The sequence below is a fragment of the Phaethon aethereus genome, assembly GCF_964289735.1.
Source record: "Phaethon aethereus genome assembly, chromosome: 3".
NCBI lineage: Eukaryota > Metazoa > Chordata > Aves > Phaethontiformes > Phaethontidae > Phaethon > Phaethon aethereus.
Genome location: NC_138576.1, coordinates 79,969,520 through 79,992,079, shown reverse-complemented (window position 1 = coordinate 79,992,079; position 22,560 = coordinate 79,969,520). Strand labels below are relative to the sequence as shown.

General features: G+C 40.8%; 1 protein-coding gene across 2 annotated transcripts in view; it reads left to right on the top strand.

Moving 5' to 3' along the window:
- Positions 1-22,560, top strand: part of RPS6KA2 (ribosomal protein S6 kinase A2) — a gene marked incomplete at both ends in the record, with an annotated part of 314,704 nt that overhangs the window by 272,714 nt on the left and 19,430 nt on the right. For both annotated transcript variants that reach the window (XM_081998201.1, XM_081998202.1), the window contains 3 exons: positions 4,185-4,287; positions 8,961-9,091; positions 12,885-13,010. In XM_081998201.1, the coding sequence (XP_081854327.1) occupies positions 4,185-4,287; positions 8,961-9,091; positions 12,885-13,010 (360 nt within the window). The remainder of the gene's footprint in view (positions 1-4,184; positions 4,288-8,960; positions 9,092-12,884; positions 13,011-22,560) is intronic.

Genomic DNA, 22,560 nt, shown 5'->3' with positions numbered 1-22,560 from the left:
TTTAGAAGGTAGTTCATCCTTTTGTCTGCTTACTGTATTTTCCATGACAAGTATTATGTATCAAGGGAGTTTATTCTCACACTACAAGTGCGTCATTGTGGAGGGTAGCATCTTTCTATTTCTAGAAGGTGTCTAAGGAATAATTCAATTTTTCATCAAAGAAACTCGGTTGAGGAAATGACTAAATATTTTTTAATTAAATTAATCGGTTTTCTTTTTCTTGATATTTGCCAGGCGCATGTACCGGGCACTTAGATCTCTGGGTTTTTTTAGGAGTGCGTTTTTTAAGAGATGATGAGAGATTAACTGCTTGTAAATAACAAGAGACAGATGCATGTCGCAGCATTTTGTAACTAGTCTCCCTGGTGTATTACTTGAATCCCAGCTGAGGAGGTGTTCAGATGAAGCTCATATCAGGGATCTGGCAACATACGTTAAGAAAAGATCATTGGGACCTGGGGGAAAATTAGTTGTTTATTAAAAAAAAAAGGTTTTTGTCCCAAATCAGAAAGGCAATTGATAGGAGCTCGTAGTTTCTCAAACTGATATAGAACTGTGTTCTAGTTAATTCATAAGTACTTGTGATACTTATTGTTCTGAAGGTACTGATTATGAAAGTCTCAGAAGGGTGCAAGGGGTTGATAAACAGGCAGAAGCATGGTTATGTATCCAGGTATGAATATCTCAATCAGTACTTTCACACCATGGAGTTCATCGCCCTCATTCTGTGGATTATGCACTCCCTCCACACAGCCTCTGGATCCGACATGTGTGATGCACAGTGATTCCTGATACCTGTCAGTCACATTTTTCTGTGATAAGTCAATGCTGTGGCCAGTTTAAAAAAATGGGAGTGGGATGTAGGGGGTTATTCTTTAGTGGGAAAGAGAGAGATTGCATTCTCAATAAAACATTAAGGGCTAAGGAATACACTTCTCCTTTATGGATGCGGAAGCAACATGTAAGAAAAAAAAAATCTTCAGATGCTTATACCCATGCAAAATAACACACATTTTAAGCACCCAACCTGAAATTCAAATGCTCCAGTTAGCACTGACATATCCAAAGTGGCTTTTGAATGCCTCATAAGATGCCCCAAAATAATAACTTGGATATGAAAACTGGTAAAACTGAGACAACTGGGACCCTGTTCCCATTAAAATAGGTGGTGGAATTCCCAGTGATTTCTGCATATAAAGCCAGGATTACCATGACTTGGCATATAGATAGCTGTTTAAACTTTACAAAAAGTTATGCTACAGCCTGATAGAAATGGTCAAAGATAAGATTTGAAACTTAACTTGCTATGTCATTTGCCATTCTTTCGGGTTTCTGTTGGAAGGGATCAAGGTGATCCATCAGCCCCAGATAATTTTGGGACCACAGCAAGAGATAATAGGTTAATACATTTTACCTCAAGTTAGAAATATTCTTGGAAAATCCACAAGGATCTCAAATCCTCCAAGAGATTTGGTCTCTGTGTGTATAGAAAAAAAAGGCTGTGATTCTTACTGTTAGATCAGCTTGTGTCATGTTGTGTTTTGCAGTCTACAAGATGCAGGTTTTTAAAGGAAGAAGCATTCTACCTGCAGCAAGCCTTTATGTTTATCTGTGTTGGGCTGCCTTGTGGCTTAGTTTGCTTCAGTGAATTGACTCAAAGAACTGGAGCCAGTGTGGGATGGGAAAGACCAGAAATGACACTGCTCTGCTTGTTCTTGTACCTTAAAGTTACCCAGTTCAGGAGGTTGGGGGGAAAAAAAGGGGTTTAGGGAGTTCACCTTTTGCTGGTCCTAGCTGTCTAGTCAGAAACACCAGAAATAATTTTTAACACAAGTGGAAAAGGAAATGGAAAAGGGAGTCATCCGAGTTGCACTCAGAGGAGGAGCCTTTCACTCACACAAGCAACTTCTTTGTTTCCATCCTCTCCCAGCAAGCAGATTTGTGATCACACGTCTTTAGGTGGCATGTGACTCATGATGAATCTTAAATCCGTCCCTAGTAGTGGAGGATGTGGGTTAGGGATTCAAAACACAAATGTAGTTCCAACAGCACTTAAGAAACTACAGATGGGGGGAGGAATTAAGAGGCCAGAGAGAATATGGTTATGATAATCATAAGAGAGTGCAGTTCCCAAATGATGTACAACTCTAAAACATTTTCCAAGTTTTGGACCTCACAGGATGAGGCGTTCATTTAATTCAAGGAGGAAGCATGTGCGTGTGACCATATTGCTTTCTGCAGTAGGAGGACTGCAGTTGCGAACTAAGACAAATAAAGGGAAGCTAGAAGCAAATAGCTTATTCAAGGTGAAATCCTAGCAACAGAAAAATCTTTAGTAGGTGCTGAGTTCTCTTTTAAAGTTCTGTGCAGACAGAAAAAGATAAATCTTAATTATTAGGTTGATACTTTTCAGCTGATGAGTGACACTTCCTGCTTAAGTTTGCAATTGGCTTTTAATTATTTGGAAGACTGGCTTTCCATTGTGGCTCGCAGCAATTATTCATCTCTTTTTCTCTCAGAAGATACGGAGCAGTTTTACGCAGGCAGGAGGTTTTTATGGTGAAATGGCTATTAATTATTGCAGAGTCATTTCCAGACTCACCATTCCACTTTTCCAAGGAATCATAATTAAACCACAAACATATGGTTTATGCTAATGCTAATACTGTGCTACAGAATGTCCTTCCTCAAGAACCTTTATTTATCTATGCAAAATCAAGTTCAAATTATGTTGATGTGTATATATATCTTGGCTTTGACCACATGCTTTATATTACAGAAGTTAATTTACCACAAAACCCACAGTTAAAAAGAATTTTCCTGCATGCAAAGAGCTGGACAAGCATGTATTAATCTCCATTAAATATTTTGAAAAATCAGCTCATTATGAAGTTGTTTTAAGAACTAACCTGAAGGTACATATTACAAACAGTCATAAAATTGAACTCTCTGGCTCTTACCATGACTTGAAAGTTTGAATGAAACGTTATATTTATGCTCAGACATGTTAATTATTGGGTGCTGTCTGTGGCAACTAATTCAGCCCTTTGAAACCTGAGAACAAAAGCATTGCTAGAAAGGGAATGCAGTCTACTGACTGAAACGTGGGACAGGGAGTCAAACTGGAGCTCTGTTCTCCGTGCCGCCATCAGCATGATGTTTGGTTTTGGCCAGTTCAAGCAGAGATGATGCAAAGATCACTGAAATCAATAGGACTCTTCCCATTAACCTGTAGGCTTTGGATCAGATCCCACCATGCTGCACCTCTGTTCATCTCCCAGAGTATGTGTGTGTATGAATGCTTGCAAAGGAGCACAGTGAAGCAATTCCTTAAAGATCTCTAAGCATGAGTAAAGAGGCCAAAGTCCCTGGTAATAAAGGCAGTGTATTAGCATGCATTTATGGTGACTGTTACTTACGTGATCCCCTATGTGCCCCCTCACTCGCCAGCACAAACTCACACACCTAGCAGTGCTTACCTATTATATACCTTCCTCTGTCTCTTATGTTTTTCCTTGGTTTTGCTCCTCTCCTCAAGCCACATTTAGGCCTTCAACATGATTCCTCAGTCATCTGCAGTGCTTTCTTCCTAACGTCTTTTGATGGGACTTTCATCTAATCATCAGCTGTGAGCCCATTCCCTTTTACCAGATACGCCAAAAGAACAAGTCTGTTGTTTAGATTGTGAGCAGCCAGGCCTGTTGCTCAGCTCAGTCTGGCAGAGTGTCAAACATATTGCTAGCTCTTGCCAAATAATAAATGCTAAAACAGCCACTGCTTCCTAGCCATTCTTTGTGCTCGTTGCCATTGCTGTGCTGCTGAAGTCACCCATACAGTTTTCTGCTGTTACTATTGCACGTTCCAGTCCTGCCTTTAAGACAGTGAACTTCCAGATGCCTCAGTTGGAATATTTTTTGTATTATAGGGCTCATTTTTTACCAGAAACATCTGTAATTGTGTTCTGGATTCTAGTAACTAAAAAGTGCAGGGACCATCCAGAGCACAGGTTTTGAGCCAAGGAGTCGAGCAGGAGCCAGAGCTTCGGATACATCTTCCTTTTTTGTCAGTCCTGCAAGGATGGTGCAGAGCTGAGAGATGACACCCTAAACAAAGTGGGGATCCTATCTGCAGATGCTGAAGGTGTACAGATTGTTGTTCATTGTGATCTGTTCTTCTCCTTGTAGAAACTATACAGAAAAGAAATCAAGCCACCTTTCAAGCCCGCAGTGGGACGGCCAGAAGACACTTTTCATTTTGATCCAGAGTTCACATCTCGGACTCCCACAGGTTAGTAAGGTGGCACATGGGTAATGCATCTTTTCAGTGAGTAAATTCATTCTTCCTTCCCCTCCCCATTCCAGTGGAGTCTAAAAGTCTGATCACCTGTTGGATTACTGGGTTTTGAAATAACCAGCAGGAAGCAAAGACTTTGGCATTGCCAAGAAAAGACGTTCATAAGTCTTTCACCAACTTTGCATTAATTTGTCTTCAGGAAGGACAGATTTCATATTTTTAGTAAGAAAAATAACTATTGATTTGCTATTTTATTACTCTTATTGTTGCTTACATTAGCTGAATTTAACTATTTAAAACTACCTCAACTTCAAAGAACTTTGTACACCTGCAAGTTATTATATGATTATATATTCCATAGATGTTTTCCTTAATTATGAAATCCCGTAGACTATGGACTGTTGGAAGTTAGTACATGGTTAACGGTAACAAAGAATCACGAAGTTCTCGCATCAGTGGAGTTTTGCCAACAGGAAATTTGGCCCACAATATTTAGAAAATCCTTGCAGTGAGAATGTTGTTCCTATAATTTCTATTTACTAACAGGAATATCACACTTTGTGCACTATATATATGAAGGTGATTCTTGCACAAAACACCATCTTTCTACTCTTTTAGTTGAAAGCAAGAATATGAGTAACCTCAAAGTGATAATCCCAGTTATAATGTTGCCTCTTGCTAGACATGGATAAGCTACATTACATTTCTGTCTGTGATACTCTTGTGTAAAAAGTACCTATTTATAAGTTCTAAAATGTAAAAATTTAATTAGCTGTTGATTATAAAACACTTTGAAGATGGTAAGCACTGTAAATATCACATAGTATTGTTGTAATAACCAAATATAAGGCCTCAAACTTCAACCCTCAAATTGCCCCAAACCTGCTGCAATGAGAGTAAAAGGTCTGAGCTTTCATTATGAAAACGGTTGCATTATAGCACATGAGTCAGAGCTGAGATTTCCTGTAGGTTTTTTTCAGGCTCATCATGACCTTCAACCTTTTTTTCAAAACTAGCCCAATCCTCTATTCAAAGCCTGGCTCAAACCTCCTTTCATGAGGTATGAAATAGTGGTATCTACTCAAAATCTTTTATCGATCTTGGTTCATAGTTTTTTTGGCAAAGATGTGCCAACTTTCACAAGCTATAAAAATATTACACTCTGGTTATTTGGGTCCAACTGGAACATCTACCTGTCTCCAGTATATGTTAGTCATGTTCTGATACTCCTATCCCACTCTATGGAAAAAAATAATCTTTGGATACCAGACATTTCACAACTTTGATTTTAGCTTTAATTCAAATTTCAGAGGAACTCATTTCTCTGAAGTATTGGAGACTGCAAGTTAGTCTGATCTTGGGAGAAAACTGCAGGCTGGTGCCACCATGGAAAGTCTCAGAGAAGCACTGAGAGTTTGAATTACTTTGGAAGGTCATACTTCATTGGTTGTACTGGCACAAACACCCTTGTACTTCATGCATGTGCTGATGCCCAGGGTTATATTTTACACTCTGCATACTGTTGCCTGATTCAATTTGATGTCTCATGTGAGGCACTGACTTAGAAGTTTGTGACTGGAGTAGAGAGATGGCCTGCTTCAATTCTGCTTCATGCTATTATGGAAAGTGGCCTGGGAATCCAACCGTGTGATTTCTGGGTCAACCAGAAGGGGAGAACATCACAAGAGCTCATATTGCCAGTGGAATCAAACAGGAACCTTTTTTATTTTGTGTTTTCTCTGTCATTACATGGGCCCCATACAAACTTACCTTGTTACTGACAATGTACCCAGACAGAAAGCACTGTAATAATTCGTGCTTCATTATGATAATGCAGTCATGTTTTAATGAGGCTGTCAGAAAGATATTACTAAGGAGAGGGCACAGATGCAGTCATTTTGCACTCTGTCTTTATGAATGAGTTCTTCTGCCTAGAAACAGATTTATGTCAAAGTTTTGGATCCAGTAACTTACCAGTCCAGTGATTTGCTGTTTCTCAGAGGTTTTTTAGCCTGGAGGTTGAAACAGCGTTCTGTGGATTCCTAACCTCAGCTCTGAGTGCACCAAAGATGTGGTTTCTGACATCGACAGTTCATCTCTATGGGTGTAATTTCACATCACTTTTTCTTAGGGATTCTTCAGAGTTGGAGCTTCTTTTTCTGGCCACTCGTTTCCTCAGTCCACCACTGTTGACCCACATCTCATTTGTGCTGGCTCTGCTCCTCACAGGGAGCAGGAGACTGAAGCAATCCAGGTTATAAGTGGTGATTTGGATAAGGATCAAACCAAGAGTCCACAAATACTTGTACTGTTGTAAGTGATGGGGCAGCATGCTGTAACCAGCAGGGATGTCTTAGGCTGGCTTCACTGCTGAGAAAAAAATATGTAAAATTGCACCTGAAGTATCTAAATTTCCTCCTCCACAAATAAGATAATAATGTTTGCTAACCCCAGTGAAGCATACTGAAGTAAATTACTTGAGATTTATGAAGCCCTTGAAAATCCTGTAAAGTTAGAAGCTCTAGTAGGACAAAGCATTATGACTTTCACAGGGAGAAAGATAACCATTACACAACACTGGTGTTTGCCAGTGGGTCTAATTCAGACATATTAAATGATTCTGGATTTATCAAGACTAGGAAAAGTACTTAGGTTTCATAGCTATCAGTTAATTAACATGGTTTAAGCATAATTTTGCATTTCACACAGGTGTGTTAACATTTAATTCATATGATGGGCTTATCAGTTGGTGGTGATGAATATTTAATATTGAACACCAAATAATCAGTAGTTCTTCTACAGTGTTTGATAGAGAGATTGGCAGTGAATTATGAAGGAACAGTTATTTTTAAATAGAGATGACCTAGCACTTACGTTTTAGAGCTGGATTACAGCTTTTCTGAAGTTCCAGAGTGTTCAGACTTGAATTGTTGTAATGCCTTTTTTAAAACAAACATTCTTTCCTCTTAATTAATCCATCTTGGAAAATCGCTGTTGTATGTATGCCATTGTAAGAAGTACCCAGTGATGCAAGAGGTCTGCTGTGATTCATGTATTTGCAAGGAGAATGCCCATCAATATACTGAGATAAACAAATAGCCCACATCATTTTACCAAAAGACAAGCTTCTCCACATACTTTGCAGTGAGGTCTGACTTGCTGTGCTTATTTCTGACTCCTGTCAAAGCTGAGGCAACCTCGTAATGAGATACAGAATTAGCTGCAATCTCAGTTTTGTTTATTTCCAAGCAAATAATTTGTTTTCTTTCCATATTCTGGCTTCAGATCCTCTGTTCATTTGAGCAGTAGATTTATACAGGGGATGACCACACAAGGAAATGCATTCTCATATGTTTTCAGGACCTCAAACAATACTCAGTCTTCCACACCACTGCCCTACACAGTAATGGGTGGTGCTGATGGTGTAGGCAGATGAGCCACATATAAGGTCCAGTGGGAATGTATTTACTTTACTCCAGTGAAACTAGGTATTTGCACACTTCCTACAAGGAGATAGCTTTCTAAAGGAAGTTTATATCTGTAACTTTGCTGCGGTAAATCACATGTTGCATCAGAGGAAATGTGAAGAGGAAGGGAGAAAAAAAAACAAACCCCAAAAAAGAACAAATAAAAGGTGAACAAATTTTAGTACTATCGGTTTTATAATACCCAGCCAGCTACCAAGGAATGGTTTGTAATGTGACTCTTCCTTGCTTATGAAAATACCTGGGACAAAACATACACTGGGGAGAAAGATCTCTTTAAAGATTTTCAGAATTTTGAGTGAAGTGCAACTCCTTTCTTCTTGGTTTGGCAGGCTGTTTCTCTCACTGAGCAGTGGCATAGGTACCAGGAACTGCTGTCTAGTTATTTCACTCCAAAGGTAGATTAACTCAGGGCTCTTTGACCTCCAGCCATTCCTCCCCTGGATTTGCCATGTCAGAGGAAGGAGTGGGGAGAAAAAGTCTATGAAGGTTAGTTAAAACACTCCTAGTCATTTTATTCACCTGAGGACAAGTCAACCAGCATCTTCCCTCTAGTAAGTCACCGCTCCTAAAGCTGCTCCAGAAAGATCCTTACGAGGCCACACACCACCACTACTGGAACATTGCATTTTTACACTTGCTTCAGGTCCTGTCTTCTCTACATTCTCCTGACCCACACAACATACCACATTACTCAGAACGCACTTTAGCCTTTGTGATTTCTGTAGTCAGGGTGAAGGATGTAGTCATCCTGGGAAGGATGGCTATAGCACCTTGCAGCTTTTTTCTGCTCCCTGGAGAACCTGTGCTAAGCTAAAGGGGTGCACAGTCTTGAGCCATCTGTCTTTCTCCTGGCCTCGCTGTCCTGTGCCTCTCTGCGCAGATTCCTGGCACAGGCAGTTCTTTGCCTAAGGATGAACATGCACTGTGAAAAAAACCTCTGCATCCAAGAGGAGAGATCTTTGCAAACAACACCCCTGCACTGTTCAGAACCAGAGGAACGGAATAGAGAAGGGACACCAAAGCCTTGATATGGAGGTGGATTATAATCACATGTGTCTGCCACTTTAGCAGGATCTGCTGTTGGCTGGCTGGGGTGACTTCATCTGTTGCAGGTGCTGTGCTATTACTTTCTGATCTTTTGTGCAGCTCGTGAGGTCATTTTCCTCCTTCTCTTTACAGATTCCCCAGGTGTTCCTCCAAGTGCCAATGCTCATAATCTTTTCAGAGGGTTCAGCTTCGTTGCCTCTAACTTGGTACAGGAGTCTGCACAGCAAGATGTGCACAAGATCACCGTCCATCCAATTGTGCAGGTACTGATGCTGATGTTACGCTTCACATATGATGGGCAGATACATACGTGCATAGTGTATTTTAACTGCCTCAGTGTTCTCACCAGTATTTCACAGCTACCCAGTATAGGTAGGAGGTGTTTACATGCAGCACATAGGAGGTGGAAAATTAGATTTTTTTCCCAAATTTATTTATCTTTAAGTTCACATTCTCCACAGCCTTTACAAAGGAAAACGTACCTTATCACACCTGAAATGAAAGTATTTCTGAATACCTGAAACACTATTCCAGTTGTGCATACAGGGCAGGTAAAGAAGTGTTGTTTTTTCAGTGAATGTACTTCATTCACAACAGTTTTGTCTTGGACTATATCACAGAATCACAGAATCATTAAGGTTGGAAAGGACCTTTGAGATCATCAAGTCCAACCATCAACCCAACACCATCATGCCCCCTAAACCATGTCCTGAAGTGCCATGTCTACATGTTTTTTGAACACTTCCAGTGATGCTGACTCCACCACCTCCCTGGGCAGCCTGTTCCAATGCTTGACCACTCTTTTGGTGAAGAAATTTTTCCTAATATCCAATCTAAACCTCCCCTGGTGCAACTTGAGGCCATTTCCTCTCATCCTATCACTAGTTACTGGGGAGAAGAGACCAACACCCACCTCACCACAGCCCCCTTTCAGGTAGTTGTAGAGAGCGATGAGGTCTCCCTTCAGCCTCCTCCAGACTAAACAACCCCAGTTCCCTCAGCCGCTCCTCATAAGACTTGTGCTCCAGACCCCTCACCAGCTTCATTGCCCTTCTCTGGACACGCTCCAGCACCTCAACATCCTTCTTGTAGTGAGGGGCCCAAAACTGAACACAGCGTTCGAAGTGCAGCATCACCAGTGCCAAGTACAGGGGCACAATCACTTCCCTACTCCTGCTGGCCACACTATTTCTGATACAGGCCAGGACGCTGTTGGCCTTCTTGGCCACCTGGGCACACTACCAGCTCATATTCAACTGGCTGTCAACCAGCACGCCCAGGTCCCTTTCCACTGGGCAGCTCTCCAGCCACTCCTCCCCAAGCCTGTAGCATTCCATGGGGTTGTTGTGACCAAAGTGCAGGACCCGGCACTTGGCCTTATTAAACCTCATACAGTTGGCCTCAGCCCATAGATCCAGCCTGTCCAGATCCCTCTGCAGAGCCCTCCTGCCCTCCAGCAGATCAACACTCCCACCCAACTTGGTGTCATCTGCAAACTTACTGAGGGAGCACTCGATCCCCTCATCCAGGTCATCAGTAAAGTTATTGAAAAAGACCAGCCCCAGAACCGAGCCCTGGGGAACACCGCTTGTGACCGGCCGCCAGCTGGATTTAACTCCATTCACCACGACTCTCTGGGTTTAGCCATCCAGTCAGTTCTTTACCCAGTGAAGAGTACACCTGCCTAAGCCATGAGCTGCCAGTTTCTCCAGGAGAATGCTGTGGGAGATGCTGTCAGAGGCTTTTCTAAAGTCCAGGTAGACAACATCCACAGCCTTTCCCTCATCCGCTAGGCAGGTCACCTGGTCATAGAAGGAGATCAGGTTGGTCAAGCAGGACCTGCCTTTCATGAACCCGTGTTGACTGGCCCTGATCCCTTGATTGTTCTTCACATGCCCTGTTAACGAGGACTGCTGATAAATGATGGAGAGTGGCTTGGCAGCTCCTCCACCAGCGCTCTCAGTACTCTTAGGTGGATCCCATCAGGCCCCATAGACTTGTGGGTATCCAGGTGGCTTAACAGGTCCTTAACTGCTTCCTGCTGGATTATGAGGAGTTTATTGTGCTCTCCATCCCTGTCTTCCAGCTCAGGGGGTTGAATACCCTGCAGATACCTGGACTGGCTATTAAAGACTGAGGCAAAGAAGGCATTAAGTACCTCAGCCTTGTCCTCATCCTTGGAGACAATGTTCCCTGCTATATCCAGTAAGGGATGGAGATTCTCCTTGCCTCTCTTTTTGTTGTTAATGTATTTGTAGAAGCATTTTTTGTTATCCTTTACAACTGTGGCCAGACTGATCTCTAGCTGGGCTTTTGCCTTTCTAATTTTGTCTCTGCTTGACCTAATGAGATCCTTGTACTCTTCTTGAGTTGCCTGCCCCTTCTTCCCAAAGGTGATAAAGTCTCCTCTTCTCCCTGAGTCCCAGCAAAATCTCCCTGTTCAGACAGGCTGGTTGTCTTCCCTGCCAGCTCATCTTACAGTGCATGGGGTCCACCTGCTTCTGCGCCTTTAAGATTTCTTTCTTGACGACTGTCCATCCTTCCTGGACCCTTTTGCCCTTCAGGACGGTCTCCCAAGGGAGTCTCTCAACCAGTGACCTGAACAGGCTGAAGTCTGCCCTCCGGAAGTCCATGGTAGCAATTTTGCTGACCCCTCTCCTTACTTCACTCAGAGTCAATATGATAACAGCCTGTGTAGATTAAGGGGGCTTAATAAACTAAGAGGCTTAATGAAATACTGCTGAAGGCTCCCACAGACATGGATACCAAGCTCCTGCATGTAAGAGGCCACTGTGTTCGTGTTGCTATTGCACAAAAGCCTGGATATACTCATAACCACATACGGCTTGACAGGGGAAGGGCGCTTGCCAGACACTTGATTCTTTGCTGCCATTTCTTTACAACATGTTCTCCAGTTACTGTAACTGAAACCAGAAGTAAATTGCTACAAATGGCTCAATACATCAGGGAGTCAGTGAATCAGAAGAAAGAACTGGGCTACTCAAAGATGCAGCAAATTTTCCCACAAGGAGAAAGTTCCTCTCCTACCCGCAGCCAGAAGTATACATGCCTCCAGGGGAGAGCCCTATTTTAATAATTTACAGTGGAATATGTTGTATTCTTAAAGATTCTCTTATGTAACAGTAAATGAAATGCCACCCAAGCAATTATATCCCAGAAATTTTTTATATATATTCCTGTGGTTTACTTTGTAAAAATGTATTGAATGTTAACACATGCATGTCTTCTAATTTAGAAGGTTCTGTAGGGACTTTACTGGTAAGGTTACATTTTTAGACAGAGTATCCTAGAGCTTTAGGTCATTTCTTGAGTCCTGGATTGGAGTTTGCAGTAAGGCCTCAGATTTGGGTTTCACCATCTAACCAATCCACCTGCCCAGGCATTTTCCAAATGGCATATGAACTAATGATGCCATAGTTCATTCTATACCCTTCAATAAATAAAATTAGAAATTTTAAAAGTATTTTCCTAGTATTTTCACTAGTAATATATTTTCTTAAATTAGGTTGTCTTAAAATAGTAACTTCTCACTCCCCCAAAAATCATAATTAAACGTATCCTGGGTAAGACCTCCAGTGGCCTGGAGGCACACGCTGTATGTGGGATATCTGTTTTGAAGGCTATGAAGCTATTAGTAGTTTATAAGTTATCTTGCCCCTCAGTAATTAGAAATAAGTTTATATTGTCAAGATATGTGGGTTTGTCAAGGGATTTGGGCCCACAGTTTCCTATGAATTTCTAATAGGAGGTGATTGTCTGCATTCCATAAATAGTTTAGAAAATCACTGCTTTTTTGCCATTACTTCTACATGGACAACTCCATCTTACAGACTGGAAAGAGGTAAAAAGGGAGGGGACACACTTGTTTAAATAGAGAGCTTCAGATTTAATTAACTGGACTTAGAAAAAGTGCTAAGGACAAGAGAGCTCTGTGAAAGAGATGAGATCAAGCACTTCCTTTATTAAGATGAGGCTAGTCCTTGCTTTTACATGCCCGTGTTCTGGTTACCTTGTTTCTTTTGTCTTTCCCTATAGCAGTTACATGGGAACAACATTCACTTTACAGATGGATACGAGATCAAGGAGGACATAGGAATTGGCTCCTACTCAGTGTGCAAGAGATGTGTTCATAAAGCTACAGAAACAGAGTTTGCAGTGAAGGTAAGAAAGCCTTCTAGTAGGTGCCAGAAATGTGGTTCAGACTGCCCTGCCAGCCTGGGCAGCAATGCGGTCTGTGGATATTTTGTTGGCTTATTTCTTTTTGGCAGATGTTGCTTGGTTGTTTTTTTTTTCCTTTGGAAGATGACAGGTTTCATTATAAGCCTTATATTATTTCTCACACCTTAATCTCATCAAGTAAAATTATTGGATGGAAAAAGCCTTTACAGTCTTGCATGGAAATCCTGCTAATCATTTCAGCCATGCTCCTTGCAAGCTAGATAAGATTTTTAACAGATCCTACACAGAATCGTCATAAATAAACAAAATAACATATAAAATGACTGCAAAATTGAAATAACATTTTATTCTTCTTTCTCAAGCTATTTAGTTCTAATTATTGTAATTAGACAGGTTTTTCAGTGAAAACCATGATTGCCTTCAATAACTCGGATTTACTTTTGCCTCCGTGACATTCAACACCGACGTGTGACGCAAAGGAGCAAGAGGCAATCTTCAGCAGAGATTTAAAATTTTAATTCAGCGGAATTTAGCTGGATATTAAATACAAGTCAGTGAACTTCAGACTCGATCAAGCAACACTACATAAAGCAGTCACCACAGCCACAGAGGCCAGGAAGCTGCTAGGATGTAGGTATGAGGGAACCTTTTCTGATAGGGAAGAACTGCTTTGGAAGGTCTTGCTCAGAGGCCTAAGCCACAGTCTCTATTAAATGCTATTGAATAAACAGTACACAGCTATTACAGAGGGCAGAACAGACCAGTTTATGTGGCAAGTGGTTGTGAGGTTAAAGCTCAGAAGAAGAGTTCCAAACATTGAATTTTCTTTAAGAAAAAGACGTAGCAATTAAAACACTCATATGTTAGAAAAGTATTTTACGGTTTTGTTCTTGTACCAAAAAGAGACAAGGCTGTATTATATGAGGAATTAGCATAATAAATTTGAAAACACACAGACAGTTAACTCAGATCTTTTCATTCTGTATGATCTCATGGGAAGAGATTGCTCAAGTGAACATAACACAAAAAGTAGTTCTCTGAAATCAGTACATAGAGAAGTGTGGTCACTAAACTTGCAGTAAATGAGGGATTCTAGCCAATTGCCACTCTACTTTTCTTATTCTAAAATTTTAGAAAAGATAGGTATACTTAGCTTATAAATTAGATTGTATCTTTGCTATTAAATGAGATGATGAGATAAAGAAGTGACCCAAACTGCAGTCCATGAGATAAATGAGCTGCAGGTAGTCAATAGAATAATAGTAAACCTTTTATTCAGTCTTACTTTACATTACAAGACTGATGATAATGCAGTATCCATGAAAGTTTTGGTGTCTCACCATGGTGGCCGTAAGAATCTGGAAACCACTAATAACTGACAAAAAAGAGTTCTTTGCTGGTGTTGTAAAACCACTTGAACACAGATGTCAGTGTTCAAATAAAGGTTGATTTTTCTAGGCTACACTATAATTAGGAGCATGAACCTACCAGCAGGTCCGTGGGCTTGCACATGAACATGCTAGGATTTTAATTTCTAATGAATGGAAAAATTAGATTTTTCCGGTGTCCAGGTCATTTGTCAACAGATGGAATTATGTTATAGTAGGTATGGGTTCTGTGTAATTAAATTACATCTGTGACAAACAAAATGTATGTTAAAGTAATAACTTTAATATTTTATTTATATCAAGTGTGTCGCTGACAGTTTTATCAGTGTAATACTGCCAGTGTGAAACAAAAATAGAAAGACTTGGTCCACAAAGATGTCTGAGTGCCTGAATCCAAGACAGTCCAGCACTTACTCAGCAGCTGGGGGTTATGGAGTACCTCAGAGTATCCAGAGCAAACTCAACATGTGGAGACACTCAAAACTCCAGAAGAGTTTAACACTTTGATTGCTAGGTTTATGCTCTTTCTCATTTTTATTAATCTTTCCTCTTTTTATTCCTTTCTTCCTTCACTTCTTACAACTCTTTTCTTGTATGCTGTTATGTCTTGATTTTGACTACCAGTTTAGGCAACACACGCAGCATCTCAGTTTCTGACACAATGTGAGTCAAATGTGTAGCACAGATTTGGGTTGGGAGACACTTTGTGAGTTTCTGTTTGTCCTGTCTTTCTACCACATGGAGTGCTGTCTCCTTGATTATTATTCCTACCAATGTATTCATTTTACTTTCCTTTCAATTTTATCTTTAATTCATATTAAGATTATATCATTTTGTTGTAGCTTGCTTTCATAAAGATTGCACGATGCCACCCATTTCAAGTAATTAGATGGCACAGGAGTTGCAACTGATATTACCATAATTATATATCAGTCCCTTTGACATGCATCCTTTAACTCCCTCTGTAAAAATCACTGTAATTAGACTCTTTTGATTTCTTTCAGTAAGTATAATTTTCTCAGTGCTCCCTAATACATCACATTCCCAAGAAAGAATATCTGCAGTGATAGTTTTTATGATAGGCAGCAGCCACATTTGCCTGGCACCACCTCATTAAAAGCTCCCTGTTTAAGATGAACTGCCGACACATCAGAGAGCATCATCTTGTCTTCCGGGGGGAAGCTGGTGATAGTGAAGGAGTTAAGGAAATGACGTGGTGGCATCACCACAGGAAGACATACATCATGTCACTGGGTAAATAACCCCTCCATGGAGACTGCGCTCGCAGGCCTTACTTACTATCACTGTGTAGTGCCATACTGAGACGGCAGAGTACCGAGCCAGGGTAGCTTGAGTCTAAGCTACAGCTTGCAAATCCATTCAGAAAAACAAAACCTTTCCTAGCCCAGAAGCAGAATGTATTTATTAAAATGCAAAACATTTCATCCCTTTTTGCTGGCCATCTGCAACTGATTGGGGGCTATCTTATAGAGCTAATTAGATGTCTAGCAGTTGAAAGAAGTTCTTTGCTGGTGTTGTGAAACCACTTGAACAGATCTGGGATTTACTGCGTTTCAGGGTTCAGTGAGACCAGGCACATCACTCACTGAGGTGCTTTTGGAAGTCCCCCTAGACACCTCTCTGCACCTTTAGGCACCTAACTACCTTTGTAAATCCAGTCACTGAACCTGCAGAAGAAGAGATTTTTCTTGTAACCTCCTCCTTCTTCTAGATGTCATCTGTAAAAACGAAATGCTAATAATAAACTCTAAATCTATTTTAGACATGCCCTCAGACTTCTAAATGCAATATTTAAGAATTCAGACTTAACGGCTCCACTGCTGAGAGGTGCAACAGAAGACTTTGTAGACAGCCAGATTTCCCGCAAACTGAGTCTACCTTGAAATTAGTAGCAACCTACCTGGGTCAGTGCAGGTAGATGTTGGTTTAGCAGATCTTTACATCATATTCTACTGCATGCGCATACTCTGAGGTACTTTTGAAATATTAGTCTTAAACTTCTTTCCATCTCATTCCCAGTGAAAAAAAGTATAAAGTTATGAAATACAAGTTAAGTGTATTGTTCGTTCTTCTGAATGCTTTATAAGACTGTGGTATAAAGAAGGGATCTAGGAAAAAAAGTGTTTCTCCTCTGACAGGCCTCTAAGATGTTTCAGATTCTTCTACTAGAATATTGATCATCCTGACTACAGCATAATGATTTTTAATAGCAAAGGAAACTGGCATTGTTCATCACAGTTACAATCTTAACGTGGCTACAAATCTGACAGTGAGGTCAGAAGCAAAGGAAAATCAGATCAAACTATTTCAGTTGCATCAGTATCTAGAGAAAATAAGTCAATTAAGTAAAAGAATGATGCTAGAGCAGATGGAGGGGATTTCTGTGGATGGAAGAAAGTCTGCAGTGGAAACCTAAACAGATGAAGAGCTCTCTCTTGGAAACCAAAGGAAATGCTACAGTTCAGAGTTCTTGGTGAATCAGATTTTTCAAAGCCTGCCAGATATTTGATGCAATTAGCATATTTCAAAAGTGTTTTTTTTACTTAAAACTATTGCACCAGTTTTTTTGAAGCTTTCAAGCTGGGTTTTCAGATATGCTTCTTATTGATGCCAGATTCAGTAAGTTTGCAAAGGACCTGACGGCATCCCCCTTTTTCTAAGATTTCTCTATTTTGATTGACCCCATACCCCCAGGAGAGATTACTGGTGGATAATAGCCAAGTAGAAACTGCTGCTGCTATGGCCTATTCTACCCCCAATATGGTAACTGCCCCAAACCTTGCAGAGGCAGGTGGCAGAGGTGCCAACTTCAACAGCTTGATGTCAACTGTTTTCTTCTCCAGGTCAAAAGAATACGTAACTGGTTACACCTTAAGGGTTTTTAGTGCTTCCATGCTGTTATAGCCAGGGTGAACAACTGGGTAAAAGGACAGGATATACATTTCTCCCTCCCTTGAAGAAGAAAAACATACGTAGAGAGAGTCCCAAATGACAAGTGCAATTTTGCAGATGCCATTATTAAGGTGGAATTTGGATCTCGAAACACATGCAAATTTCATTACTTTTTGCTATCTCTGTAATGTACTAACCAACTATTTGGCTCCAAATGTTCCACAGCTGTGAGGCAAAGCCAAATTTTGCAGGCTATGTCTGCCTCTGCGGTACAGGTCAGTTTATGCTAGAGTCCTAGAAAATCCTACAGTTCATATATGATTCTGGCAATTACGAAGCACTGAAAGTACATCTACCTCGGCATGTTTTGGTATATGCAGACTGGGGAGAAGGTACACTTTAATTAGCTAGAAAAATGCAATACCAGAGGAGAAGTGATGTCAACATGCTATCAATAAATAGAAGTCAGTAACTCATGAGAGCTCTTTTTAGCAGGCCTGTGTAATCAGACTTGCTATATAACTCTATTTGCTTGTAACAGTGAGTGGCATAGTCACCAAAAGCTGTATCAATTCCAGAGTTGTTTCATAATTTCTTCAGACTTCATTTTCCTCTTCCATTGATGTTCATGGTCTTGGTTCAGTTGTTTTTAGGTGGCTGGTGTAAGTAGATACAACGTCGTGCTAATCTGAAGGCAGGAGTTTACACAGTGGTATTTAGTTGTCTCTATAACATTTTTGTCATAACCTATATTGTGGTTATGTCAGGAGTTTAGTGCTGAATGCAGAAAGCATGAATACCAAAAAAAGGTAGTCTTCTAAGATGGACTGCAGCGTGGTGCACTCTTTTGCAATTCTTTTAAAGAAAATAGGAATCCCAGACATATGTAGCTTTATTTATTGAAACAGGAAAAAAAAGAAAAAAATCGGTCCAAAGGTCATCAAATCTCCTTGAGAGTTAAGGTGTCTGTAGAGCTAGAGAGATTTGCTTAGATTTGTTTCTCCTTAACCACAGAAAGTCACTAAAGTGACTTTCCTCTAAAGCGAAACAGATTGTGAAATTTTCAGGGGAGGGTTTGTGTCTATTTTTGTCTGTCTGGGAGGTACCTAGTGTCTGGTGGGAACATGGACAAATACATATTTTAATAGGCAAGTCAACAGAAAGTTTGCTGGACAACCTCAGATTTCTTGGCCCTGAGCCTGCCAGCTTGTTGACACCAGCAGGTACCTGTCCACTGCTCGTCTGACCTTTCCTCCCTCAGCTTGTACCAGAACATGGTACAGGGGTCAGGCCCCAGGCTGTGTGCAGAGGTCTGCAGGTCAGAGCCACTAGTAAATGCATCCCCTTTAAATTTAGCTTTGAAATTTAGCAGAAGTTACCTGCTGCTGGAGCAGAGCAGTTACAGGACTGTGCAAGGGAGAGGATGGGCTGAATGGATATGGCTCAGATGCTGAGGTCCTGTCTCAGTTCCCATTCGATCCCCTAGTCATGCAAACTCCTCTTGACTTTGCTGGGTGGATGTCACAATACAGTTTGTAAGGATGAGAGTATGGCTGTATCACACCTCACAAAATGGAAAAATGGCATCAGGAAGAATATAATGTGATGTAAAAAGACCCCAGTAAAAAACCTGCTATGCAGCTGAAGGGAAATGGGAGTGATAACTGTGCTTCCGTAAGTCTGTTACAGTCCCGGCTTTTCCCTGAGATGGCTTTTCAAATCATCTATGAAGAGCATATCTCTTGCTTCTGCAAGATCATACCGATGATTCTGAAAGATAACTTCCAATGTTTTATTGAGAAAATATCTCTGACTGCAGTCTCCCCCAAAATTTTCATTCCTATTTGCTTTCATCCCGTGAATGGTATGTACTAAAGCTGTTCAATATAGCTGTTCAATATTTCATCATAGGATGGAAATACAAAGATTTAAATACCAGCATCAGACAAGCATTGCATAGTGTTGGTAGTGTACTTAAAGTTTTACTAATGAAATTGAAAAATCTGTAGATTTCTGTTTTAGTAACATGCTTGCGTATAAGTAAGTGAATTTTGCCTGTAGTACCTGGGCAGGACTATTAATCCCATGTCACCATGTGCTATTTTGGTATCCATGGTTTAACAAAGAATATAAACAAGTTAGAGAAAATCTGTAGCAGAAAATATGGAAGGCAAGCCCTATCAAGAGCGCTACAAATATGTATGATGTAAGACAGACAAGAGTCCGGTGGGATGCGATCAAAATCTATAAATATCTCTAAGGTGATATAAATGATGGATGACAACCATTTGGCTGCTAAAGACAGCAAGACAAGACAGAATGTCTTGAAGCTAAAAAAAGGAGTTTCAGAAAAAAAAAGTCCAATAGTGAGAGCAATTGGTAAAACAGACTTTTCAAGGAGATGACAGAGACATGCAAAGAAGTCCTCCTCCTCACATGCAAAGAAGTTGGATCCGTCGATCTGTCATATTAGTGGAAATGTAGCCTTACAAAAAGCAGGGCCAGAGATATAATACCCCTTCTTACCTTGATAAACTACAGAGAACACTTATCACGTTCTCTCATGAAATTTGGTTTATAAAGCTGGGATTCAGGGTATCCTTTTGTCCAGACATTTCAGTAAAAGATGTTTTTCACTATCTGAAGGATACTTAAGCTGGTAGTGTAGCACCAGATTCAGTAGGCTATCGGGTGCCATGTAGACACAGGCTTCAGAGCCGACTTGGGCACACATCTATGTGCTGCTTTGGATTTGCATAGGGAGGGCTATTTTCAGTTTGCTGGAAAGAAATCAGCATGAAGAGCCTTAGACTGCGACTGGGATCTATGGTGGATACAGTGTGTTTACAAACAGTATGGAAGGGGTGTCATCTAGATATGATGGAAAGAGAAAAATAATTTGCAGTAAAAAGGATGAAGTAGCAAGGGAGTGGTGGATAAAGTTGTCTATGAGGTTCTTACATCTGATCTGCGAGAGTATTTTTGAAGGCTTTCTTAGTTCTCCCGTTTCAAACAACTTCTTCAAAGGGCCCGAGTTCCATGCTGGACCAAGGCAGCTGCCTACAATTTCACTCACCACAGCAGAAGGCAGTGTAGCATATGTTACATGCTGTCCTCATTTTTTTGAGATTTGGGTTTAGTCAAATACCTGCAAAATTTCAACGAGTCTCACTTTTCTATTGTTTTGATTTGAGTGTGTTCAGATTTCTGCCAGACACTATCCCCATAGAAATAAGTCAGTTCTCCAAGGAGGCACTGCTCAAATAGGCAGGACCCTGCAGCTACAGCTTCAGAAAGGATGGGCCAGTCCAGAGTGAAGGGCTTGGGAGAAGGCGGCAGGGCAGAGAGCCAGGAGTGCCTTGAGCACTTCTACAAGCAGCAAGCTTGTTTCTAGCAGACAGAGGCATTGCTGGCTGGTGCCTTTTTGGGTAAATTGGATCAAGGCGTTGCTTAAGTCTTAAGAAAAATAAACAGAGAGGGCAGATAGAAATACATAAATGTGTTCAGACCACCTCTTAAACTCAGCTTCAGAGCAAATCTTAGATGTACAGTGGTTGTGCATCCCCTCTGGTGTAAGGATTCCTGCAGCCTCCTTCCCATTTGGTCACAAAGCTCACAGTGCCTCTCTCTTTGGCATGGCTGAGCCTCTGAAGAATGTGAGATGATGGTGTTTCTCACTGCTGACTAGATCTTTTTTGAGATCTAGGATCAGGCAGGAGTTTTCCTACAGCTTAATAATACCATGTTTCTCTTCTCTAGATTGCTTGCCAAATACCTAAGAATTTTGGACAGAATTTGGTCCTTTGTGGCTCTGTTTCTCTTTTGGGGCAATTTAAACCATGTTTCTTGTATCCGTCTTCCATACTGATGTAATCATTTTCCCCTTTTATAAGATCTGGATATACTGGTTTCCACCCCGAAGCTTTTTGTAAAAGAAGGTTGCAGTAGCACTGCAGTCATTTTATGGACTGAAAACTCATCAGTCTGATCCAAGGACGTGTGCTAGGGCTGAGCAGAGCAGACTAAAACACAGTGCGGAGCCTTTCCCACTGAGCTTGTTCTGCCATCAAAACCGCAGACTTCTCCCAAAAATGAGCTTTGTTTCACAGGTGCTATTGGAGCAAATTTGTTAATGTTTCTGTGTTGCTTAGAAAATGTGTGCTACTGTATAAGTGCTAATTAAGAAGTACTGCAGTTGCAGTTGACAGCTTCAGAGGGCTAAGTCAGCAAACAGTGGCAATGAGCGGGCATGCTCTGTGTGTAGAAAGTTTAATGTCTCAGCCACATAGCTTGATCTGATGACCGGTGCTTACTTCAGAAAAATGGTGCTAATTAGACTTGTTTCTTTTAATACCCATTTCACTGTTTTTCTGAAAGATTTAAGCATGGATAGGGGGAATGAATCTCTGGAGCTAATCAAAACTAATAGCACAGCAAATAGTCCCTCAGAAACTATTAGGCTTGGAATAGTTCTCCTTGGAGACATCTTAAATGTAAAATTATACCATGTCCTTTTAAATAATGTTAGCCTTTCTGCAGTGATTTTCATCCAGCTTGAGTAATTTGACATCAAAAAAGGAACCAAATTAAAACAGATGCTTGGCATGAATAGGGCTTATTTCTAGAAGGAAATAATACTGAAATGGAAACCTGTACATTTTCCAGTGGCACAGAACTGCAGAACTCTATCTCTGTTACACTTCAGTTGGAATTAATATTGTAGATGAAACCGTCAGGTTAAAATCTCTGCACGTGTTGTTGCACCTCTTTTCTTCAGAAGGGATGCAAATCCCACCTATAGTCAGTTCCGCTAGTGGTGCCCTGGCTTTTCAGATATATCATAGGTATAGTGTAGATGTAATGTGCAAAGGGACACAAAATTATTTCTCCCTTTGCTCATCTCTCCCCTCCCAGAAAAGGAAAGGATTTCTACAGGGCGTATCGCATCACACTATGTTATATGGATCTCTTCTTAAAGGTGATTAACCCATGCTTACACTCCAAACAGGCTTTAGAAAAACCTTCAAAGTATGTAATAGAAAGTAAAGCAGCTTTAAAAAGCTCATAAAGCTCTCTTTCTCCTCCATACTTTTTCCACAAAGCCATCATAAGTTTTCTGGTGCTGGTCAGAAGGATCTTTAGGTAGTCCCGCTGGCTAAACACACCAGCAGCCTCAACTGTGGCTGTTCAAGGTATTGCAATGCCCAGGTGTCTGTCATGACCTTCTGCTG